At 47.3% G+C, this 25,834-nt stretch overlaps 1 protein-coding gene across 1 annotated transcript; it reads left to right on the top strand.

Annotated features, from left to right (window-relative positions):
• Window positions 1-224: 224 nt before the first annotated feature.
• runx1 (RUNX family transcription factor 1) lies at window positions 225-24,703 on the top strand. The gene is made up of 8 exons (XM_056300982.1): window positions 225-854; window positions 2,760-2,911; window positions 4,005-4,115; window positions 7,821-7,977; window positions 15,065-15,169; window positions 17,705-17,905; window positions 22,551-22,697; window positions 22,859-24,703. Exons 1-8 carry the CDS (start codon window positions 827-829, stop codon window positions 23,401-23,403), a joined length of 1,446 nt encoding a protein of 481 aa, XP_056156957.1. The 5' UTR covers window positions 225-826; the 3' UTR covers window positions 23,404-24,703.
• Window positions 24,704-25,834: the final 1,131 nt, after the last annotated feature.

Here is a 25,834-nt window from a genome sequence, read left to right as displayed (position 1 = left end):
CACACGCACGCACGCACGCACGCACGCACACCTCCTCCCAGACGGACATGACGCTGATTGGTTCAGTCTACTACGACCGCCCCCGTTGGCCTCTCGCATTGGCTGAGAGTGTTCCAATATGCAAATCCAAAGCCCAAGGGGCACTTGCCAACAAGCCCACTGCCGGTAAAAGCCTGGCTCATAGACGGGATGTCCATTCATGTGTGTAGGGGAGGAAAGAGAAACCTAGCAGCGGGATAAATGAACTCATACTCGCTATTGCATAATTGCATTTGGCTGCAGCGTTGCAGAAGTTCATCTCCTTTGTCTTACTCTTGCAAATTTCATTTCCTTCAACGTTTTTTGACACTGGCTTTGCGGGGAGGGCTTACTATAGCCATATTCCGAGGAATTATACCAGTCTGAAATTGAGGATTCCCGTCCAAGTGGCGACTATTTATGTATTTGTTTCGTGTGTTTTATTTTTTTCGCGATAATCCTAAAGTCGCGACGGTATCGGAGCTCCGGTGAGATGGGTCGTGGTATCTCTGGGCTTGCCTGAATTGGTCGGGTTTTGACCGGACGGGACGGACCTCGCGCAGCCTGGACACGGAGCGCGTCTGAACGGATAACGACCGTCACCTCCAAACTTTCCCCCCCCCTCCTTTTTTTTTTGTTGTTGTCGCGGACTAAAACAAAAAAGAGTCGAGAGATACAACAACAAGGACACGCAGATATTCAAATAACTCGAGGGACAATTACAGGCGACGAGATTTTTTTTCCTTGCAAAATCGGCGGCTCTTTGCTCAAGGAAATTGAGAGACGGTGGGCCTATTTCGGCGTACAAATGGTGTTTCCGTGGGACGCCAAATACGGTAGTACAACTTTTTGATATCATGATTATTTAGCGCGTTAAGTCTCCCGTACCCCCCACCCCCACCCCGTTATCCCGAGAGTCAATGCCAACCGCTACGGCACAAGAAAGCATTTATCACTGTCAACCAGATCGACAGGGGACATCGTAAGAGTATTTATTTCTGCACATAAACCTTTTAACTCAAATGCTGATCCATGGACGACTTCGCCTTAATGTTGTTAATGAATTGGCGTTGTGGCAAATATACCCTCGTTTAGCAACTAGCTAAACTCCAGTCGACTTCTTTCAATTGGAGTGGGTGAATGCGTTCATACTAGGCCTATACACAATATAATCTGTTCAACGTGTAAATGTACATTTTAAGTAGTCTGTCAATGACAAAACTATAATCTGTGTTTTTTTTTATTGTCCAAATGTACTAAACTTTTAAACCCAGAAGGACTTTTGAATTTTGGAGTGAAATCAGATGGATTGTAGAACTTGTGGTTGGTTATATAGGCGACAGTATAATGTGGTTGCATGGGCTAGTAGCCTATGTAACTTTAGGCTATTTGTTGTGTGCGGATAAGTGGATGCCATGAGTAAGTAAATTACACTTTAACACATCCCTTCCCCAACTATTGCTATAAATAAATGTCATTGCACAGATGATGATGATGTTGATGATGATGACTTGGTTGCTATTTATACAGTATCGGGCTTTATTGTGTTTTATGGGGATAAAGTTGGCATGTTGTGCCATAGTATGTACGCCTCATGTGCAGGTTTTTATATCTTGACCTCGACCGTGCATGTAATACACCTCAAACAGGTACAACCACATCTGTTGATAACGGGAATAATTTATCTTTATTGTACCAGAAGAAAGTGAGCTCTTAATTCTGTCGACTTCCATGGGGCCAAGAGTTGTATTAGAAATCAAGATCCACCCCAAAATTCAACCATGGTATGTATTGACCATTCACAAAAAGTCTCAGATCAAAAAGTTATAGGCTGGAATCTGGGCTTTCTGTGTCTCGATGCACCCAAACAAACTTTGACAGAGCTGTTGAGGTACCACATACCAGGGTAGATTTGTCTGTCTCAACATTTCATAATCGATTTTCATCACAGTCTCCTCATAAGATGGCAATGACCAGCTCAAATTAGAGCTGTGAAGTTTTAAAAGTCAGACCTCCCTGTGTAAATTCAGTATCACAACTTCAAACTCAGCCGTACGGTTCAGACCATACAACTCTCAACGTGACTAGGCATATGGCATCGATTATCATTTGGCTTATGGGCAAACGTCACATGGACAGGTAGGCAGTCAGATAGATGGGCCAACATACCAAAAGATACAGACAGATGAGAGAGACAGACAGGTATAGAGGCAGCCAGACAAGTCAAATGACAGTGATTACAAAACAGGCAGTAAGGCAGACAGACAGGCAGGCAACGCGGCTGATTCACTTTTTTTCTGAGAAGTCATTTTAGGCTATACTATTATAGCACAGTGTTGGTGTCAGACCACAGTTATTATCTAAACCGAATTGAAATTAGAGCAGATCTTTTAGAGAGGGGGAAAGGTACAAGGCATGTTTGAAACAGCTGTGGGTGCTGCGTTTTGTCTCCCGACTCAAACTCTGGTATTCAAGTTTGTGTTTGTGTATGAGCACAGGATGTGTCATCATCCACGTTGTGTGTGGGTGGATGGGTTGGACGGGTGTCTGTCTGCCTGTCTGTCTGCGTTTCCTATTCCTCCATTCCATCTGTGTGGATTTCTTTGTCTCAGCTTATGAATTATACCAGATAATGATTTTTATATCCCAGAAAATGTGATTGTTTTAATGTTGAGTTCCATGTTGTAAGCCCTCTCTCTCTCTCTCTCTCTCTCTGTATCTCTCACACTACCCATCTGCAGACCCAGCCCCTGGCCGTCGTTTTACCCCACCCTCCACCACCCTTTCTTCAGGGGGCAAGATGGCAGAGGCCCTGCCCCTGGGTGCCCAGGAGGCTGGAAGTGGAGCCACCCTGGTGGGCAAGCTGCGCATGGCTGATCGTGGCATGGTGGAGGTACAATACAATTCTAGTAATTCTGAAGGGCCAACAAAGTACCTACATCTACTGGTTTGTTTACCAGCGTTCCTCAGTACATGTCAGTTCATGACGCTTTAAATTAAGTTTTTCCAAAAACCTGCAGACTGCTTTCTGAGCAAAATAGCATCTGTTCTGTGGATTGTAATATACTCTAAAATAATATATAATATAATGTAATATAGTGCTTTCACCTAAATAAATTCAGGTTCAATTATTATTTTCAATGAAAAGGTTTCAAACTAATTAACAATATATTTCAGGTTCAATTATTATTTTCAATGAAAAGGTTTCAAACTAATTAACAATATATTTGAAAAACAAACAAACAAAACAAGACCCTTTTCACTGTTCTCTCTGACTGCTTACCGGAAAATAAAGTTGGGAATTCAATCAAATTGATAAGGTCTTTGGAAAAGAAAGAACATTCCTAAAGATTGAAATCCATTGTGCATTTGACCAAGAGAGCACATAGGCATGGAGTTAATGTTCACATAAATATGGATTAATAACATTTTGGAATAAAAGATTCTTGACCTCGGGGGCCTCCAGGTGGTATGGCGATCTATTCCGTGGCCTACCAACAGAGGTATCCCTGGTTCAAATCCCCTTGTTACCTCCGGCTTGGTTGGGCGTCCCTACCGACACAATTGGCCGCGTTTGCATGTGGGAAGCCAGATGTGGGTATGTGTCCGGGTCGATGCACTAGCACCTCCTCTGGTCGGTCGGGGTGCCTGCTTGCAGGGAGGGGGAACTGGGGGGGGGGGGGATAGCATGATCCTCCCACGCGCTACATCCCCCTGGTGAAACTGCTCACTGTCAGGTGAAAAGAAGCGGCTGGCAACTCCACATGTATCGGAGGAGGCATGTGGTAGTCTGCAGCCCTCGCCGGATTGGCAGAGGGGGTGGAGCAGCGACTGGGAAGGCTCAGAAGAGTGGGGTGGGGCCAAGAGAGGGGCCAAGTACAATTGGGGGGGAAAGGTGGGGCAACCCCCCCCCCCCCAAAAAAAGATTCTTAGAAAGAAAGCATTAGTTGTCTGGGTGCGGCTGAACGTTTTTTTCTTTTTTCTAGGTGATCTCAGATCATCCAGGGGAGTTGGTGAGGACAGATAGTCCCAACTTCCTCTGTTCGGTACTCCCCACCCACTGGAGGTGTAACAAGACCCTGCCCATCGCTTTTAAGGTAAAACACTACTGCATCTGTATTTGAGAATATATATATATATATATATATATATACACACACACACACACACATACATATATATATATATATATATATATATATATATATAATTTGTTTGTGTGATATATATAATTTGTTTGTGTGTGTGTGTACCCTGAGTAACTCTATATGTGTTGACCACTTGAATATTTGAATAAAATCTTGATAGATACTTCCCACACACAATGCAATGAGCTGCTGTACATGAACCATGCAAACCACTCTAACATGAGCAACAAACAACACAAGTTAGTTAAAGGGCCCATGAATAAATCCAAATAAAACAGGATGGTCGGGTGGGATTTTGTGAGCAAGTGTAGGATGACAAATTATTGTATTTGTCAGGAAAAGAAAAACTGAAAGATAAAATAAAGCTTTTATTTGTGAATTTCCAGAATGTAGTATGAAGTGTAGATTAAAGAGGGAACAGAAAGAAAATACATTTCTCATTTAACAGGGCCTTTGATAATATAAACATGTGGGTTTTGCTTGCAAATTTGATGTTTGCTCAGAATTAAAGACAATCTCAAGGCTCCCACTGTGTTGACTTTCATTAGTCAGCCTTCACTCTAGTATAATATGAAAATTTATACGGCTACATTATCGCGTGAATATTCTCAGGTATCACGAGCTCATGGGAGCTCTTGTGTGGTAAATATGTGTATGGACAGAAATGGGAGTTCACTTATTTCATGCAGTTTTTGGTCATATTTCACCTTTATAAACAAAAATAAGAAAAGTAGTATTTTCCTAGTCCCAGTTAACACACTGAGTAAAGTTCAATCAAGAAATTCACCATATATTTCATCGTGTATGCTGAACGATGTAAGTGCCATTTGCAGATTATCTTGTCTTGTATCAGTGTGTGTGGCTGTGGCTGGCGTTCATGCACTTAGAAAACATGCATTTGTGGAAAAGTGGCTTTTAGCCGCCGAGCACAGAATTGATTGATTGAGTTTTATGCATTAGTGTGCAGCACCCATTTGCCAATGTATGTTTTTGTGTGTTTATGTGTGTATGCTTCGTACATTATGAGTCAATATGGGGTGTCATGAGTACATTGCGCAACCTTATCCTTGTAATGGATATTTAGAAAATACCAACAGAAACACACACACACACACACACACACACACACACACACACACACACGCCACACCCACATGTTTGTGTTTTGTTTACATTTTGTTTGTGGACACTGTCACTATATATGCATGCACAGATATACACCCCCCCCACACACATATATATGTGTGTGTGTGTGTGTGGGTGTATCTGTATATATATATATATATATATATATATATATATAGTATATATATATAGTATATATATATACACATACACACACACACTTACGAATACACACACAACTACATGCAGTCATACAGAAATTCATACAAAAGACAAACTCACACACACAGGCACATACATGCACAAATATTGTTGTCCTGTTCGTCTGAGGGCTTCGTAATTGTTTCCTTTTTCTTGTTTATTCTGCTGGGCTGGTTTCACGCTCCATTTCTGTCCCCTCACCCCCTTGTCTGCTTACCATTGTGTGTGTGTGTGTGTGTGTGTGTCTGCGTGTCTGCACAGACTTTGATAGCCAGCTGTGTGTTTGCGGTAAGTGTGACTGAGTGTGAATGAAAACTACACGCATGTGCATCTGTATTTTTGTCCGTGTATAGCGTCTTGTGTCGGCAAGGTTGTGTATGCAAATGTGTGTGTATGTAGTGTGTGTGTTCATGCTAGTGAGTATAACCCTGCGTGTTAATGTTCTCCCATATAACCCTAAACCCTGGCTGACATCTGTGCTCCTACAGTTGTTCCATATCCAGGTCAAGACCTCTGTCTGGAGCTCCCACACATCCGTCAGCACTGCCAGAGAGGGGTTTCATTCAGTCATGTCCCAGTCCCGGCCTCGTCTTGGTTTCATTCAGTCATGTCCCAGTCCTGGCCTCGTCTTGGTTTCATTCAGTCATATCCCAGTCCCAACCTCGTCTTCATTTCATTCATTCATATCCCAGTCCCGACCTCGACTTGGTTTCAGTCAGCCATATCCCAGTCCCGACCTCGACTTGGTTTCATTCAGCCATATCCCAGTCCCGACCTCGACTTGGTTTCTTCAGTCATATCCCAGTCCCGAACTCGTCTTCGTTTCATTCAGTCATGTCGCAGTCCCGGCCTCGTCTTGGTTTCATTCAGTCATATCCCAGTCCCGACCTCGTCATTGTTTCATTCAGTCATGTCCCAGTCCCGATCTCGTCATTGTTTCATTCAGTCATGTCCCAGTCCCGATCTCGTCTTTGTTTCATTCAGTCATACCCCAGTCCTGGCCTCGTATTTGTTTCATTCAGTCATGTCCCAGTCCCGACCTCGTCTTGGTTTCATTCAGTCATATCCCAGTCCTGACCTTGTCTTTGTCTTATTCAGTCATGTCCCAGTCCCGACCTCGTCTTTGTTTCATTCAGTCATATCCCAGTCCCGACCTCATCTTAGTTTCATTCAGTCATATCCCAGTCCCGACCTTGTCTTTGTCTCATTCAGTCATGTCCCAGTCCCGAACTCGTCTTTGTTTCATTCAGTCATATCCCAGTCCCGACCTCGTCTTTGTAACTTAGCTGGACTATAAACACAAGTGTGGGCAATATTTGTGGCATCTATTTTAAACGGATCTTTAATGTTGCTCTTTCTCCATTTGCCGGTCCTCAGGTGACACAGCCCGAGCTAAGCCAGTGTCGTCCGTCCACATAAAAGAAAAATGTCATTTCTGTTTTTGAGCCCACCTCCGCTGCAATGGGCTCAGACTGATAGAAGGGTCTCCCCTGTGTCTCCTTCAAACGTCCCCCCCCCCACTTTCATTTTGTCGTACTATAACAGTAAATCTAAAAAAGTAATAGTTTGTCCACCCTCCCCCCTTTTGAACCCTGAACAGTGCCCATTATACCCTGGGAGGTGAGCTGTGGTTGGCTTAGCAGCTTGAATAAGGCTTCAGAGGTGTGAGGGCGGCCCGTGTGCTATCTGTCTTCTGTGGCGATTTGCGTTTTGTATGAAAATGTCCCGGCCGGGTTGTGTTTCGCTGTGGGGGGAGGGGGGGGGGGAGGGGACGGCCTCTGTAGCTGACGGTGCTTCAGATGTTCTCTGCCGTGTTTGCAGATGATCAGAGCAGTTGGGCGAGGCTTTTCAGGTAACGCTGAGTCTCAGCAGAGTCCGGTGCTTCTGGGTGTTTGGATGCCCACTTCTGGCCGGGAAGCTCGTCTGTTTTTTACGCCGTTTGCGCGGCAAAATTAGTGTTTTCAAAAACCCACAAGCGACGTCACGCCGTCTGTGTAGCAAAATACTATACCGCTTTATTTCCGCCATGACAGGAGATGTAATCTGTTGGTCGTGTGTGTGTGTGTGTGTGTGTGTGTGTGTGTGTGTGTGTGTGTGTGTGTGTGTGTGTGTGCGCACACATGTTAGTCATTAAGATTTTTCCCATGGCTTAGTAAATTGGTGGCTTGTAGTTGGTACTCAGATACTTTGTGATTGATTATGCAATGGTTCAATACCGTCATTTAATAATAATCCACCCCACCCGGTTTAGCTGTAAACACTTGCTGTAATGTGTGTCCACGTCTCTCTGTCCTCCCCCCCCCCCCCATCCTTCCTCACGGCGTCCAGGTGGCTGCCCTTGGCGACATCCCCGATGGCACCCTGGTGACGGTGATGGCGGGGAACGACGAGAACTACTCGGCCGAGCTGCGCAACGCCACCGCCGCCATTAAGAGCCAGGTGGCCCGGTTCAACGACCTACGCTTCGTCGGCCGCAGCGGAAGAGGTACAGACGTGGGCAGACGTGAACACATGGAAGAAACACACACACACACACACACACACACACACACACACACACACACACACACACAGCATGCAAGCACAACACATGAATACGTTTGAAACTAAAGATATTGTTTATTTATTTGGCATGCACAGACATTTTAGAGGAAGTACATTTGAATTGTTTAAAATACTTCCTCAAACTATCCGCCGCACTCTCTCTCTCTTTCTCTCTCTCTCTCTCTCTCTTTCTCTCTCTCTGTCAAATTCTCTCTTTCCAACGGACGGGACAGACCACAGTTACTCCACTTTGGCCGCAAGCAAATGTCCTGGCTTATCTATTTAAAACACCAGTCTTGTGTACATAAGCCGCAGAGCATGCTTACACACGCACGCACGCACGCACGCACGCACGCACGCACATACATACATACAGACACACACGCACATACATGCATACATACAGACACACAGAGATGCACACGTGTGCATACACAGACACACTTGAGAGGACTAACCGCTCGCAGCCATGCGGCGGTCAGTTCGCTGAGCACATGGAACAACAGCATCTGTGGGTTTCCAGGGTCGTGTTGTTCAGAGACAGTTTATATGAGAGATAAAAGCTCGAGGTCATCTTTGTATTCATGCAAATTTAACTGTCAACGGTCACGGGCACAATGGTTCTCTTTCCCCCCCCCCCCCCGCCAGCACCTCCTCATCTGCACTGCGGTCTCAGCCAGGCCCACAGGCCAGGCTATCATACACACCGAACGGCCATGTCGTTTCCTCTGTTAGACTGTGCTGCGGTACTTTCATCGATACACCAAGACAGCACGCCGGGGTGGTAGACCACTACATGCTGCAGTGGGGGAACAAGATGTCAGCCTCCATATTTCCGAACTGATTATTTATAAAAGCGTTTCTGGACCCGCGTGCGAGCTGCTCATATGATTTCCATCGCTGGGGTCCGAGGTTGGAGTGTTGCCATGTTGCAGAAATGTATTTCTAAAATTTCACCAAAAAGAAAAAGAAAAAAAAGATGCAAATTCATACCAGTCGTGACAGAACAGATTCTGCAGTATTGGTCGTTGTGTTGCCTGTGTGTGTTCGTTGTCTTCGTGCTGGATGTTGTGTTGTCCCGGGCACGCTTATCATGTCGCACACCTCCATAATCCACTAATAACCCCGGCGTGTTACGTCAGAGTAGGAAGTGGTTAGCTTAGCTGTTGACAGCAATCTGCAAGTGGCTTAGCGGTTTGACCACTGGTCATTGTGTGTGTGTGTGTGTGTGTGTGTGTGTGTGTGTGTGTGTTTATCTTCATCTCCTCTGCCTGTTTTTTTCAATGATTTTCAACCTAGTCATCGTCAAAGTACTGTCTTGCACAATTGAATGCAGGCCCTTCCCCTCTAGCTTGACACACACACACACACACACACATGAATGCACGCACAAAGGCAAATGAATATCCATGCAGGCAGGGAATGACTCGGTGACTCATGGCCATATGCGTGCAGACAAATTGCGAGAGTCAGAAGTAATAATAATAATGACATAGGACGCACACGTACACATTCACTCACTCATGACTCAAGTTTGTGTAATCCTCAAGACAACTGCCTCCCAAATATAGTCGTTGTGTGTTTGCCCGTCTGCTTTCAATTAACATGAACGTTGCAAAATAATTGGGAGATAGTTTTTGAAGACAACAGATCAACATCAGTGTTTTGTGTGTGTGTGTGTGTGTGTGTGAGTGAGTGTGCGTTCCTCGTTCAAACATTTCGTCATTTTTCTCTTACGCAATATCTGTCCTCTCCACAAATGTATACACATGCATGTACACACACACACACACACACACACACACACACACACACAATGCTGTACAGTGAGGAACCATTGAGCACACACACACATACACACAATAATGCTGTACAGTGAGGAACCATTAAGCATACACACACACACACATACACACAATAATGCTGTACAGTGAGGAACCATTAAGGACACACACACACACACACACACACACACACACACACACACACATACACAATAATGCTGTACAGTGAGGAACCATTAAGCGCGCGCACACACACACACACACACACAATAATACAATAATGCTGTACAGTGAGGAACCATTAAGCACACGCACAACTAGACACACACAGACACGCACACAAAGACAGACACACAGTCACACAGACGGACAGACAGATAGACACACACAGACAGACATACACACACACACAGACTGACACACAAACAGACCGACAGACACACACACAGATACACACACACACACACACACACACATACACACACAGACTGACAGACACACACACAGATACACACACAGATACACAGACACACACACAGACAGACTGACACAGACACACACACATACTGACACAGATACACACACACACACACACACACACACACACATACACACACAGACTGACACACAAACAGACCGACAGACACACACACAGATACACACACAGACACACACACGCACACACAGACAGACAGACACACACACACACACACACACACACACGAGCGTTTCCTTCAGCTGTAGAGAGTGTGTGCTAGCAGCGCTCAGCAGCAGTGTTACATGTTGATTATAATGAGGCTTTTTCAAAGCAAGTGCTGAACAAAATAAGAAAACTACAACGGAAAATCAGAGTAAAATGTAACACATGGCCAGACACATCACTGGTTTAACATCCACAGCCGCCCCTTTGTTCATCTTGCTGAAGAGCCCATAAACACATGAAGTGTGAGTTAAATAAACTCTGAAAACACAATACATACAACCCCACATATCACACGTCAGCCAACAACACATTCAGAAAAATCCATATATTTATATACACTCAAACACCCCCCCCCCCCCCCCGTCTCTCTGTCTGTCTGTCTCTCTCACTTTCTTTCTCTCCTCAGGGACACACATCAACTTGTTTTTTCTGGGAAAACAGAAAACACACACTGCCTTTGTTCCTGACGGTGAAAATAAGAGAGATCTCTGATTGGCTGATAAAAGCAGTCATCCACAACTCAGCAAGCTCTCACATGACACCAAACCACACACACACACACACACACACACACACACACACACCTCATGTGTGAAATCAGTTTTTATCTGGGCTGGCAGAGAAAGAAAGACAGGGGGAGAGAGAGAGAGAGACAGACGTAGACAGTTGATAGGGGCGATTAGAGAGAGTTCCGGCACAAGCAGTTGTCTGTCTCTCTCCACTGTAAACCCCAGAGAAATGTCACAACACACACACACAGACCAGCTTCTTAGACATTAGTGAGTCAGTGATGGTGTATGTGATGAGACCGGCTGGCCAATAGACACAACAGCCACAAAGGCCTCAGCTGTTCCTTCGCCACTCTGTCCGTCCTTCATTCCAGCTCTCTATCATTCTGCTTATCTAGTCCCTCTATCAGCCCTCTTCTTTTACTGTAAACTCCATCTCTGTAAACAGTTTTATGGGCCCCCCCCCCCAAAAAAACAAACAAAAAAAGCTCTCTCTCTCCCTCTCTGTCGCTCTCTCTCTGTCTCGTTCTTGCCGTTCTCGGGTTTGTGTGTTTACATGTGTACATGCTCTGTGTACATCCATATAAATAGTTATGAATGTGTCGAGTCTTTATGGAGTAAATACGTGAATGTTTACAAACACGAAGGTAACAGAGAGAAAGGGGGAGAAAGAGAGAGAAAGGGGTTTATTTATATTTGCGTTCGGCCCCTCGTTCTTTTTGTTTATCGTTTTCTATTGTCGTATCGCCCCATCAGCTCTCTCTAAACTCTCTCTGGTTGACCAAGAAAGAATAGAACCTCTCTCTGATACATTCTCTCACTTTGTCTCTCTCCCTCTGTCTCTCTGATACATTCTCTCACTTTGTCTCTCTCCCTCTGTCTCTCTGATACATTCTCTCACTTTGTCTCTCTCCCTCTCTCTCTCTGATACATTCTCTCACTTTGTCTCTCTCCCTCTCTGATACATTCTCTCACTTTGTCTCTCCCCCTCTCTGTCTGTCTCTCTCTGATACATTCTCTCACTTTGTCTCTCTCCCTCTGTCTCTCTCTGATACATTCTCTCACTTTGTCTCTCTCCCTCTCTCTCTCTGATACATTTTCTCACTTTGTCTCTCTCCCTCTCTGATACATTCTCTCACTTTGTCTCTCCCCCTCTCTGTCTGTCTCTCTCTGATACATTCTCTCACTTTGTCTCTCTCCCTCTCTCTCTCTGTCTCTTTCTTATACATTCTTTCACATTGTCTCCCCCTCTCTGTCTGTCTCTCTCTGATACATTCTCTCACATTGTCTCTCCCTCTCTCTGTCTGTCTCTCTCTGATACATTCTCTCACTTTGTCTCTCCCCCTCTCTGTCTGTCTCTCTGATACATTCTCTCACATTGTCTCTCCCACTGTCTGTCTCTCTCTCTGATACATTCTCTCACATTGTCTCCCCCTCTCTGTCTGTCTCTCTCTGATACATTCTCTCACTGTCTCTCCCCCTCTCTGTCTGTCTCTCTCTGATACATTCTCTCACGTTGTCTCTCCCCCTCTCTGTCTGTCTCTCTCTGATACATTCCCCCCCTCTCGTCTCTCCCTCCCTCCCTCTCTGTCTGTCTCTCTCTGACACATTCTCTCACGTATCTCTCCCTCCCTCCCTCCCTCCCTCCCTCCCTCCCTCCCTCCCTCACTGTCTCTCACTCCCCCTCTCTCTGTCTTGTTCTTTCTCTCTCTCCTTCCCTCTCTCTTCCTCACGCTATCTCTTCTTCTCTCTCCATCCCTCCCTCTCTCCCCCTCCCGCTCTCTCTCCCTCACTCTCGCCCTCTCTCTCTTCCTTGCTCTCTCCCTCCGTCTTTCTCCCTCCGTCTTTCTCGCTCTCTCCCTCCCTCCCTCCCTCTCTCCCTCCCTCTCTGTCTCGCTTCCTAGCTCTCTCTCTCCCTCCCTCTCTGTCTCTCCTTCTCTGTCTCTCTCTCTCACATACACTTTCTCGTATTTTTTATGGAGACTATATTTGAAATGAGTGTTTCTTTAGTTATTCTAAACATTTACATTCACGTTGGGGGGGTGGGGGGTGGGTAATAATTCCTCTAAATGTAAGCAAATTGGCCCCATTGTTTTCAACTGATAGGCAAAACCACTGGTTATTTTTACATGACAGACACAAAGAGAGACACAGACACACAGATAGAGGACAAATTAGTGAGAAAGAAAGAGACGCTAGAGAAGGAGAGAGGGGGGGGGAGAAGTGAGAATAGCACCTGGCTTTGCCCACATGTGTCTGGTCTGCCCAACCCTGACTGTCTACTGTGTGTGTGTGTGTGTGTGTGTGTGTGTGTGTGTGTGTGTGTGTGTGTGTGTGTGTGTGTGTGTGTGTGTGTGTGTGTGTGTGTGTGTGTGTGTCTGTCTCGCATTAGTCTGTCTGTGTGTGGTAATTCTACCCCAGCCTTGGCACACTGTCTCCTCGCCTCCCTTTGGTCTCCCTTTGCGCATATAACGCCATGGTGGCCTGTGTGTGCGTTCTTCCGAAAGCGAAGTGTTGAATGAGGGGGCAGTTGCGGAGCGGATGTGGGCAGTGCTGTGGACACCCCCCCCACCTCCACCCCCCCCACACACACACACACAGTAGACAGCGAGGCCTGGGCTGCAGACCAACTTGATTAACCCACCATTTGATGAAATCACTGATGAAAATAAATGAAGTTGCGCTGACTACCAGACGGGGCCGCATAGCCGTATCTACAGCGGAGGTGTCTGAACCCCCCCCGGCAGCACACACCGCAACTCAACACGTTGCATTCGTATGACACAAGCCATCTCACACCTGCCGCCGATGAGGTATGATTGTTTTCCTACGGCGTGCGTTGGTCTGTGGTATGCGAGGCTCACGGCGGGAAGCGAGCTTCTGGACGACCGTGTGTGTTTTAATACCCGGGTTGTGTTTGTGTGGGCTGCCTGCTGGCACTATGGATTTTGGCAAATTCAGCGCTATTGTTGCCGGCGTGGTTCCCCCCCCCCCCCCCGGGTTGGGGTTAGCGTGTGGGAGGAGAGGTGAGTTTTTATCTCATTTTCATTTCCCCCCCCCCCCCTCGTGTGTGTGTTTCCTTCGAAATGTTTCAACGATGTTTCAGCGAGGAACATCAAACGCCCCCCCCCCCCCCGGACGTCTACAGATGTGATCATATGTAACTGCGCTGTGGCTCAATAACCTCACTGTCTCGAAGATGCAACTTAGTTCGTGGCGTGAAGAAGAAAAGAGAAGAAGAGAGAGAGACACGGCGTCGCTGACATGACCGTAGATAAGCCGAGATGCTAATCTGTGATTTTTGGCGCACACTCCGCACGCCACTGACTTATATATACGTACACGCACACACACACAGACACACACACATGTGCAAACAGCAGACTGTCAGCCTCGAGTCTTGAGCTCTCACCATGAGACTACTGTGGATTAGACACATGGCGGCTGCAATGGCCAAGTCTAGCCCCTCAAAACACAGACACACACACACACACACACACACACACACACACACAAACACACACATAAAAAGATATCAGATTGCAAAAAAAACCACGAGATTGTAATATTACAGAAGTCCAACATGATTTAATGACATTCGAAGATACAATCACACACACACACACACGCACACACACACATACACACACGCAGAAAGAGAGAAGGAGCGCGAGCGAGCCGTAAACAGACGTATATATGAGCTGTCTCTGATCTCTCGGGTTTATTCTCGTCTGGGAGTCTGGAAGTTAATGTATCAGCCAGACCGAGGGGTATTTGGGGAGAGAGCGTGAGGAAGGGAGGAGCGCAGGAGAGAACGAGGGAAGGATCTCCTGTCCTCTCCTCTCAACACGCAAGAAACACATCAAGTGACTACTTTCCAGTACGGCGCACAAAAAAAAAGGGGGAGATCAAAATTAATCTCTTTATTTTCCTTCTCCCTCCTCCACCCCTTCTCCTTTTCCTCCTCTCGTCTCATCGCTCCTTCCTCTCTCTCTCGCTCCTCTCCTTGTCTCCCCTGTCCTTTACCCGCAGGGAAGAGTTTCACTTTGACCATCACGGTGTTCACCAACCCCCCTCAGGTGGCTACGTACCAGAGAGCTATCAAAATCACGGTGGACGGCCCCCGAGAGCCACGACGTGAGTCACACACACGCACACACACACAAACACGCCAAGAGGGGTGTGCACAGGTAGATTATACACAACAAGGCATCCGGTTAGCGTGGTGGTCTATTCCGTTGCCTACCAACACGAGGATCGCCAGTTTGAATCCCCGTGTTACCTCCGGCTTGGTTGGGCGCCCCTACACGCACAATTGGCTGTGTCTGCGGGTGGGATGCCGGATGTGGCTATGAGTCCTGGTCGCTGCACTATTGCCTCCTCTGGTCGCCTCGGGGGTACCTGTTCATAGGGTGGGGGACGGGTAACTGGGGGGGAATAGAGTGATTAAAAAAAAACTTTTTTGGAGTCACTTTAGAAAGTAAATATTCCTCAAAATACAAACAGGCCTGTTGTGGCGAGGAGCTCACGCCACCAGACTCCTCATAGTTAGCATTTAGTGTTAACACAATCACATTGCAGTTTGTGTTTACATTTTCAGCTTATTGAATTAAGATTTGCCTTCGAGCCCGGCTCGCACAGAGCGCTAAAGACACGTCTGTGTCATCCGGCTTGCCGGCGTCCAGCGCACAACTGTGCCGGAGCGCCACACAAATCACTATTGTATTTGCTTATTATTGCCGTGGATCCTCGTGGAGACGTGCCGCAGAGCTGTACACTTAAAACCCCAAACAAACCTGCAACCACAGACCACGAGTGACTCACTGGAAAACCTGATCTTACGCCGGGATCCTCTCGGCAACATGCGGACTTCTGGCAAGACAAAGCGAGAGAGGGCAAGGATGGAGAAACAAGGCGAGACGGGGGGGGGGGGGGGTGGCCTCCTTTCTGTGTTACGTGTGGTATTAATACGTTGATTTATTTCAGATGAATAACTGGACAGAACTGCACCAGTTTCAGTGGGAGAGGAAAGGCCAAACGAGAGAGCGGCTAATTAAAAGAGACCAATTAAGAGGGTGGCGCAAGAGAGGCACACACAGAAAAGACAAACGGAGAGAGAGAGAGACAGAAAGAAATGGAGGGAAAATTAAGACATGCGAGGTGACAGAACGAGAGGAAGGTTCCCGCCAGCCCGTCTCAGCTGTGAATAACCGTCACTCGTCTCGAACCTTCCCACACACACACACACACACACACACACACACACACACACACCATAAAAATATATGTATATATACTTACACAGATGTACACATGCACACCAACACACATATATGGACACACACACACACACACACACACACACACACACACACACACACACACACACACACACACACACACACACACTCCCCTCTCACCGGGAGGAAGTGGCTGTAATTGGAGCTCAGTCTCACAGCTTTGAAGTGCAGCCAAAACCTGAGAGAGTACAACATACTGTCAAACACACACACACACACACTAACACAACCCTGCGCACACACACAAACACACACCCATCCAGGCCCCTGAGCAGTGGCCGCTGTCAGAATCCCAAGTGCAGCAGCAGACCGGCAGGGAGAGAGTGTGCAGACGACATCAAGACTCCTCGCTGGCATTTTTACAGCGGTCCGTACGCAGTAACAGTGCTTTCTTTTTATGGGCAAATAGCCGTGCACGGGCTCCATCAATGAGATGTGAAAATATTAAAACTGGAATGCAACGGATGTATTGACTGACACGCACCACTTCGCACTTGAGGGAGTACTGAGTGCTAAGCCTTTGAAAACAATATGGAGGACTTTAAATGGTGCAGTTACACTGTGCTCTGGCTTATTGCTTCCAGATTATATGATTCTGGCTGGGAGGCTATGAAATATAGCAGAGTTTCTCAGACTTGTTCAGCCCAGAACCCACATCAGAACTGTAGTGTCTGACATTATATTTACCCAGGCGCTTAAAAGAAATATTACAGAGGCCTCCGGGTGGCGTGGCAGTCTATTCCGTTGCCTACCAACACGGGGATCGCCGGTTCAAATTCCCCGTGTTACCTCCGGCTTGGTCGGGCGTCCCTACAGACACAATTGGCCGTGTCTGTGGGTGGGAAGCCGGATGTGAGTATGAGTTCTGGTCGCTGCACCAGCGCAACCTCTGGTCGGTCGGGGAACTGGGGGGAATAGCGTGATCCTCCCATGCGCTACGTCCCCCTGGCGAAACACCTCACTGTCAGGGGAAAAGAAGCAGCTGGCCAATCTGCATTTGGTTGTCTGCAGCCCTCTCCGGATCGAGAAGAGGGTGTGGAGCAGTGACCGGGACGGCTCGGGGGAGTGGAGTAATTGGCCACGTACAACTGCGGAGAAAAAGGGGGGAGAAAATCCCAATAAAGAAATATTAGACTCTTCTTACTTACAGTAGTTTTACACATAGTATGTAAACTAGTACAGTACTTGCAATGAACAGGAATCTAGAACTATTACTAACATTCTACTGTATGTGCTGCAGGAGACTGGTCTTTACTAACCACATCAGCAGACCTCAAATACTAACAGGAAGTTTCAAAACTGGAATCTGACGTTGAAATCCTCCTATCTCTCTGTCCCTCTTCCTCCCCCCTTCATCCTCACCGCCGCACAGGTCACCGCCAAAAGCTAGAGGAGCTAAAGCCCGGCTCCATGGCCTTCTCTGAGAGACTGACAGAGCTGGAGCAATTGAGGCGGGGCTCCATGAGGATGACGCCCCCTCATCACCATCACCACGGCCCCTCCTCCAACACCCGCCCATCCGCAGCGCTGAACTCCGCCCCTTTCTCCAGCCCAACACACGCGCAGATATCAGGTAAGGTCACAGAATGAATTGTGAGAATAGTAAAAAAAAACATTTCTAAACCAACAAATAGCAGCGCGTGCTCACTCGCCTGTTCAGCTTACGGTTGGGAAGCACCGTGTGCCTGCCCGTCGCCAGCAACCATCAGACACATTCGCCGACATGACTAAAGAGTTTTAATAGGGACAAACATCCATCCATCATCCAAGCCGCTTATCCGAATTAGGGTCGCGGGATGCTGGAGCCTATCCCGACAGTCATTGGGGGGCAGGCGGGGAGACACCCTGAACAGGCCTGCAGTCTGTCACAGGGGCAACACATTCACACCTTGGCCTTACTAAACTGTCCCTAGGTGTGAGACGCCTCCTTAACTGGAAATTTTTCTCAGTAGGGGCAAACAGTTATAATTTCTTCATGTGATGTCGCCATCACAGGTAAAGAGAAACAATGACTGTCAAGCCAATAAAATAACTACCGCCGAACAGGTGGCTACATCTCATTGGAGGCAAAAGTTCTGAGCTTAGGGTGGCAACAGCCGATGTCATGTGGCCACAACACATAAATGTGTACCGATGACAACAAGTATGAGTGAAAGGCTGATTCATTCCTTCACTGAGACCAAAAGTCTCAGCAGTGTTCAACATAAAAATCCTGCAAGCGTCCCTTCATATAGGAGCTTATTAACAATGTCTTGATCTCCAGATGACGAAGAAACTTTCTTATTCCGTTGCCTACCAACACGGGGATCGCCAGTTCGAATCCCCGTGTTACCTCCGGCTTGGTTGGGCATCACTACAGACACAATTGACCATGGCTGTGGGTGGGAAGCTGGATGTGGGTATGTGTCCTGGTCGCTGCACTAGTGCCTCCTCTGGTCAGCCGGGGCGCCTGTTCGGGGTGGGGGGGAGGGAGAACTAGGGGGAATAGCGTGATCCTCCCACGCGCTACGCCCCCCCTGGCAAAACTCCTCACTGTCAGGTGAAAAGAAGCGGCTGGCGACTCCACATGTATCGGAGGAGGCATGTGGTAGTCTGCAGCCCTCCCCGGATCGGCAGAGGGGGTGGAGCAGTGACCGGAATGGCTCAGGGGGAGCAGGGACTGGGGCATCTCAGAAGAGTGGGGTAATTGGCCGGGTATGACTGGGGAGAATTTGCAGTTGTGGTGTAATGTGCAGACATGTCATACGTGCTCGACAAAACGGCCTCCTCCCAGGTTTTCCCTCACTGTCTGCAGGGAAGTCTGCCACCCCCCAAATCCTGGTGACGTGACAGGCGGCGCTCTCGTCACAGGGATGATAAAACACACGGCGAAACATAACACATGACAGGTGAATTAGATGAATAACCTCCGCACCCGGGAGCGCGGCGAACTTGCTCACGCTTACATACCAGACGAGACCGAATACAGGTGAGATTATTCACAGCCTCTCACAAGAGGCATAAATCTCCCACAAGAAAGAAATACAATATGTGTGTGTGTCTGTGTGTGTGTCTGTGTGTGAGACTATATCTGTTTTCCCCGAAATTGTGTTTTCCAGAAGTTGTTTTTCTTAAGATTTCATCAAACCTCAGTGCTCCTCCTTGTGGTTTTGGTGTGATCCATTGCAGTCGCTGTGTGCAGGTTCGTGTGTCTTCCTGTTTGTGTGCGTGTGTGCACGCCGTGTGTGTGTGTGCGTGCTGTGGTGGCTGTGGATACTCTTATCTGGCCTCAAATGCGGAATTTGTTCCTCTTCTTCCTTCTGTGGTAGTCACGCTGTGTGTGTGTGTGCGTGTTTTAGATGTGCCGGTCTATATGTGTGTGTGTGTGTGAGCGTGCATAAATGTATGTGTGTGTGCGTGCATATTTTGTGTCCGTATGTGGTCATAGTGAGGAAGCGGGCAACAGAGAGCGAGAGAGAGAGGGGGAAGTGAGAGTCAGCTGGCAGGAAGTAAAAAACTTTATTGAAAATCTAGATACGTCACTCAATAACTGCACCCATCCTCTGTAAAGTCCCACCAGAGAACTGAAAGAACATGTGGACGTTTTGGCAAGTGAGCGCACAATGCCGTGTACCGAAATACTTGCTCGCGACACCGTCCTTCACTTCTTCTCGTGGGGGTGTCGGCTCCGACGCCTCCATTTCATATTAAACGGATCTCCGGGATTTCGGAGCGGTCCAACCACGTTCACCACAGGTATGGGTGAAGTGAAAGGTTGGTGGGGAGAAGAGAGGAGGACTGAAGTATTACAGTTCTTCACTTCTGGTGAAGTGAGGTTGGTGGGGAGTTGGGAGGAGGACTGAAGTACTACAGATCTTCACTTCTGGAGTCATGCAGGGATTAAAAGTGTTCGGCATGCGGGTTTTCCATTACAGAGCAAGCTTCGTACCAGAAACTCATCCGTCAAGCCTCAATAAACTGGCGATCAGCTCAGATGTGAAGTTCTGCAGACGCTGTCAAGCACAGCCGTGGGCGAGGGACCTTGGAGATGTGATAGGAGAGGGGGGGGGTTTAAAAAAGCCTCCGAAAGGAGTCAGGAGACACGGAGAGAGAAAAGAGAAATGGAAATGAAGGGAGAAGCTGTGGCAATCGAGGAAAAAAAGTGAAAAGGGAGAGATGGGGGGGAGATAGATAAGAGGTAGTTCTTCGTTCTTCCTGCTTTCTGTCTTTCTGTCGTTCTCTGATCTCCCGAGAAATAAAAATAGCAACAAGACCACTGCCAGCGGAAACCGTTATTTAGTCGTTCAAGACCTCTGCTCTCTTTTCTTCCCCCTTTCTTTTCTCTCACTTTGCTCTCCCGCTCCCCACGACTCTCTCTCTCTCTCTCTCTCTCTCTCTCTCTCTCTCTCTCTCTCTCTCTCTCTCTCTCTCTCTCTCTCGCTCTCTCACTCTTCATCTGCCCTCTATTTATTTCTGCTGGTCACGTCTCTTGTTTGAACATTTTTGAGTGAATTAAGAGAGGCGTGTGTCTGTGTGTGTGTGTGTGTGTGTGTGTGTGTGTGTGTGTGTGTGTGTGTGTGTGTGTGTTTGTGTGTGTGTGTGTGTGTGTGTGTGTGTGTGTCTGTGTTATGGTCAGCACGTGTGTGGGAATGCAATAAAATTCTATGATCCCTCCGCCCCAAAAGTTAGCCAGCCTAGCTGCCAAACCGGATACCGCAAGGCTAGTCGCAGAAGTGAAACGCATAGAACGGCCCTCCCCGTAAATCTGGACTGCACCACCCGTCCTGGCTGATTATAATTCGCTGATGAGGCCACAGTCAGACGTAGTAATATACAGAGGGGACTTCCTCATTCAGAAAATAATATAAGTACCACCTGAATACCACGACGGTCCATTTCTGTCCAGTCTAAACCTGTGCAGTCGAGGGATTCCTTCACTGCAGTCATGCATCAGTTTGTGCATAATCGGATGTGTGTACAAATGTGTACAGTCGTATATGGGTTTGTCCTTGTAGAGCAGGACCCGCTCCGCTTCATAGACCCCGTAAAGCAGCACCAGAAGCTGGCTTTTCTATTAACTCTATTTCTGTTGCCAGCCAGCCAGCCAGCCACCCACCCAGCCATGTGTGACTCCTGCCCCCAGATTAGTGCTCTCTGCCTGGGGAAAGAGGCCAGGAGAGAAGGGGGCTTGGCACGGGGCCTAGACTTCACTGCCTCGCCGAACCACACACATGCAGAAGCAGACACGCAGACTGCACGTGCATGCAAACACAGATGAAGACTCGTATATACACACACGCACATACGTCAGCGCTTTTGGAGAGCTGTTTGGCTGGACTTGAAAAGCCTTCATTATCGTCTTGGCTGCTGTGTCCAATTTGCTTCCTCATCTCTCTGTGCACGCACAACACACACACACACACTCTCGTCTCTAGGTCTGTGGGTGTTCAGTGCCTTTTATTAGACTACGGGGAGAGGTACTGGATTGAATGAGAGAGCACACACACACACACACTCAAACACATAAATTGAAGCACGCACTCATCCATCCACCCCCACACGAAGTTAATCGCTTCCTCTCCTTCATCTCTCCAGCCATCTCTCTCTCTCTCTCTCTCTCTCTCTCTCTCTCTCTCTCTCTCTCTCTCTCTCTCTCTCTCTCTCTCTCTCTCCCCCCTTTCCGTCTGTTAACTTCCTTTCACAATTAACAATTACTTTTGCTCTCATTCTTACTCCTTCTTTTCTCCCGCTCTCTCTTATTCTCTAATTCTTATTCTCTAATTCTCCCATCGCTGAATGACCATGCTTTTTTAAATTCATCCGCCGTTTCTTAAATCTTTCACAGTTGCGTTCTGTAACTAGGTAATTTGAGGTGGTTTACAAATTTAAGTGGAAGTGTTGAACTGAAAGAGGTTCTCGCTCGCCCGCCTCTGTTGACAGTTTCACATGTTTCACCGCCTCACTTAAAGCTGGTTATGTCATCTGAATGGAGAAAGTCAATATTCGTTTTCTATCTGCTGAGCATTAACAGTGACTCCAGACCCAAACTAGATTTGGTGTGCGTAAAATGTACAAAACCAGGAGTAGGGCGGTATGTTTTAGGATGTTGTGTGAGAGTAAATGAGACCAAGTTGACTGCTGGGATAGGCTCTGGCATCCCGCGACCCCAGTTGGGATAAGCGGCTTGGAGAATGGGTGGATGGGTGGATTTCTGTTATATCTCTTGTGTTCTCTCGTAGACTCCAGGCAGATGCAGTCATCTCCATCTTGGTCCTACGACCAGTCATATCCCTACCTTGGCCAGATAACCACGCCTGCGGTCCATTCCTCCACACCGCTTTCACCCGGTCGATCTTCGCTCAGCGACCTCTCCTCGCGACTCACAGGTTGCCCACGCGCATAGGCCATTTTCTAAACCGCCTCTGAAGCACAAAGACACACACATGCAGACATTTTCCAACTACGTGTTGACATTTTAAATATGCAGTAGCCTCCGTGTCTTTAGCTTTGATTGATTTGTAATCTTTGCCTTTGCCCTCCCCCTCAGGTCCCGACATCACAGCTTTCAGCGACCCCAGGATGGCTTTGGAGCGACCTTTTACGTCCCTGCCCTCTCTCCCCGACTCCCGCTTCTCCGACCCCCGTGTCCACTACCCACCGACGGCAGCCGCCTTCACCTACGCTCCCTCCCATAACCCCGTCTCCAACGGCGCCCTTGGGATCACCATGGCAACGGCCATGGCAACCACCCCGGCTGGGCGATACCACACCTACCTCCCTCCGCCCTACCCTGCCAACACCCCCCACCAGGCTCAGAGCGGGCCCTTTCAGTCGACCTCCTCTCCCTATCATCTGTATTACTCCACCACAGCCGGGTCATACCAGTTCTCCATGATGACGGGGGGAGGCTGCAGTGACTCCCGCTCCCCGCCGAGAATTCTGCCACCGTGCACCAATGCGTCGACAGGGTCCTCCCTTCTACACCCCTCTTTGCCCAATCAGAATGAAGGGGTGGGTGTAGAAGCGGAGTCCAGCCACAGTAGTTCCCCGACGAGTATGGTCGCTGCCGAAGCTGTCTGGCGGCCATATTGAAATAGTCAAAGTGGGGTGTTGGAGAGAGACATTTGAAGTGTAAGTAAATCTGGCTACTGACAAACTATATTGGGTGATGGAATAACAATCAGAATGATGGATAAGCCCATTGGCCAATGGACCAAGCTGAGCTGATTGACAGCAGCGTGAGCCAATCAGAAGTTAAGATGAAGTAACAGACATTAGTCTGACCAATAGAAAGGGACACATGGCTCTAAAGAAAAGTTTCCATTAAATGAAGGGCTTTTAAAGTAGAAAAAGGGTGCCATTTTGGTTTTACGCTGACAGAGTGAATGCAGCAGCACTGGACTGGATTCAATTCAGTTTCCTTTGTAAACTAATAGGACTTCTTCATAATCGCTGTTGTGAATATATGATTTACTTATGCCAAATAATGTGATGGCCTGTTTGTGTTTGCCTTCACGCCGCCCTCTCCTCTGCCCCTCGGCTCTTCTCTATCCATCTGTCCATTCACCGGTCCACCCCTCCCTGCACGTCGCGGACCTGGGGCTGGCGTTCAAACGAAAAAGAGCCCGTTATTTCTTGAAGCAAATTGAAGATTTGATCACAGTTGTGATTTTTGTGGCAACACTCAACATTCGTTTCACTCAGTTCTGTCACAGATGTCGGTGGTGGTTCCTCGTAACCCACAACGCTGACGCACACCACCCCTCCCAACATTTCAGAGATACAATCCCATATCCTGTTTTAGGCTTGTGCATAATGTGACAGCCTTCATCAGATGGCAAAGTCACTCTTGCTGTCGATTTTTCACAAATGTGAAGAATCTTTTAACTCGATGAATTACATCAGATACTCCTTACCTTCCTCCCCCTCACGCCTCCTTGTGCTCTGTATCTCCCTCGCCCCCCCCCCCACACACACACACATACACACACACAGACACACACCTCCACAACAGCGTATGACAATTGGAGCATGTTCTTCTCCATATTTTCTTAATTTATTTTTTTGAATTAGTATTTCATGTTGGTGTTCCTCTGTGTGCCAGTGTGTTTCACCTGGGTGCGTACACACTGAAGTGTGTTTGTGTGTGTCGCATTTTCCAGTGACTTATGACATCACTCTATGTATGACCATAGCCTTGGCTGTAAATGATGTCCGCTTTGATGATGTCATCACCGACCTTACCTCTCTCTCACACGCACACACCACACACACACACACACCACAGACACACGCGCGCGCACACACGCACGGACACACGGTTGTTTGGATATTGTTGATGGTGCAGCATTTGGTTGCTTGCATTTTGGTTTTGATTTATATAAATATTCTTGTGAGGAAAATACAACTGCTGTTCTCTACTTTGTTGGTGGTCTCATTTCTTACATGTCTTGTTTGTCTTTCTCTAACACTACATATATATATATATATATATATATATATATATATATATATATATACCATTCTTTCAAACAAATTGGCGCTGGAACCTATGCCAACACCAACCCTGCTAGGCAAACATACGCACGCACGCACACACACGCACACACACACACACTGTCCTTTGCTATTCTTGAACCTGAAGGAATTTCCGCACACCAACAGACAAGCCCTAGCCTGCCTTCTCTGATAGTCCCCCCCCCCCACACACACACACAGAGGATACCAACTAAAGATGGAGTTGCTGACGTAGGACAGTAAGTACGTAATATATGACTGGTCTGTGTGTGTGTGTGTGTGTGTGTGTGTGTGTGTGTGTGTGTGTGTTTTCTCGCTTGCAAAAGAGATGTGGTCCAGAGATGTCATCAACAACCACCAGCAAACCACACAGCTAGCCGCCTGAAGGACAAAGACAGTTGCAGTGAATTGGACTGGTCTAAAGTAAAAAAAAAAAAAAAAAAAAGTTTTCATGAGCTGTGCTATTACAATCATTACAATCATTCCTCTTTTTCATGCAGAGCAGATAAACTGAACACACTCGCCTTCTGCTTCATGTTTAGGGTGTGTTTGCAAAACATGATTCACTTGCCATAGGGATCTGCCCTGGACAAAATCTCCTTCTGGCCACCGAGAACTTCTGCTGGTGCCAAACTGTAACACTAATCCACTAAACACTCAAAAAAAAAAAAGAAGAAAAGAGGAGGGTTTTACCCTTTACCCCCACCGTCGAGAGTATTTCTTTCAGTTTTCTACGCTCGCTGCTGATGAAAGATTACACGCACACGCACACACACACGCACACACAGCTTAAATAACTGAAACTGGATCAAAGGCATCCAATGACACCGCAGTTTATCCATCCTGCAGTTAACTTGAGGCGCTGTCCTTGCTATAAAAAAGGGATTAAACGAAATTTCACATTATGTCGATCATAAATGTTAACCTACACTTCTCTGAAGTTTAGTGATTTTTATTATTCGTGGATTGAAAAAAAAACATGTATTTAGCGCGTCATTGAAATCAT

This window comes from Lampris incognitus, chromosome 21 (assembly GCF_029633865.1).
Source record: "Lampris incognitus isolate fLamInc1 chromosome 21, fLamInc1.hap2, whole genome shotgun sequence".
In the NCBI taxonomy this organism is placed as follows: Eukaryota; Metazoa; Chordata; class Actinopteri; order Lampriformes; family Lampridae; genus Lampris; species Lampris incognitus.
This window is presented reverse-complemented; position numbering and strand designations above follow the sequence as displayed.

What these genes read in the sequence shown, in the direction of transcription:
- runx1 (XM_056300982.1), top strand. Translation starts at nt 827, where the DNA reads ATGGTGTTTCCGTGGGACGCCAAATACG. An exon ending in CCCTGCCCATCGCTTTTAAG is followed by an intron (nt 4,116 to 7,820) that starts GTAAAACACTAC and finishes CACGGCGTCCAG; the next exon opens with GTGGCTGCCCTTGGCGACAT. An exon ending in CGTCGGCCGCAGCGGAAGAG is followed by an intron (nt 7,978 to 15,064) that starts GTACAGACGTGG and finishes CTTTACCCGCAG; the next exon opens with GGAAGAGTTTCACTTTGACC.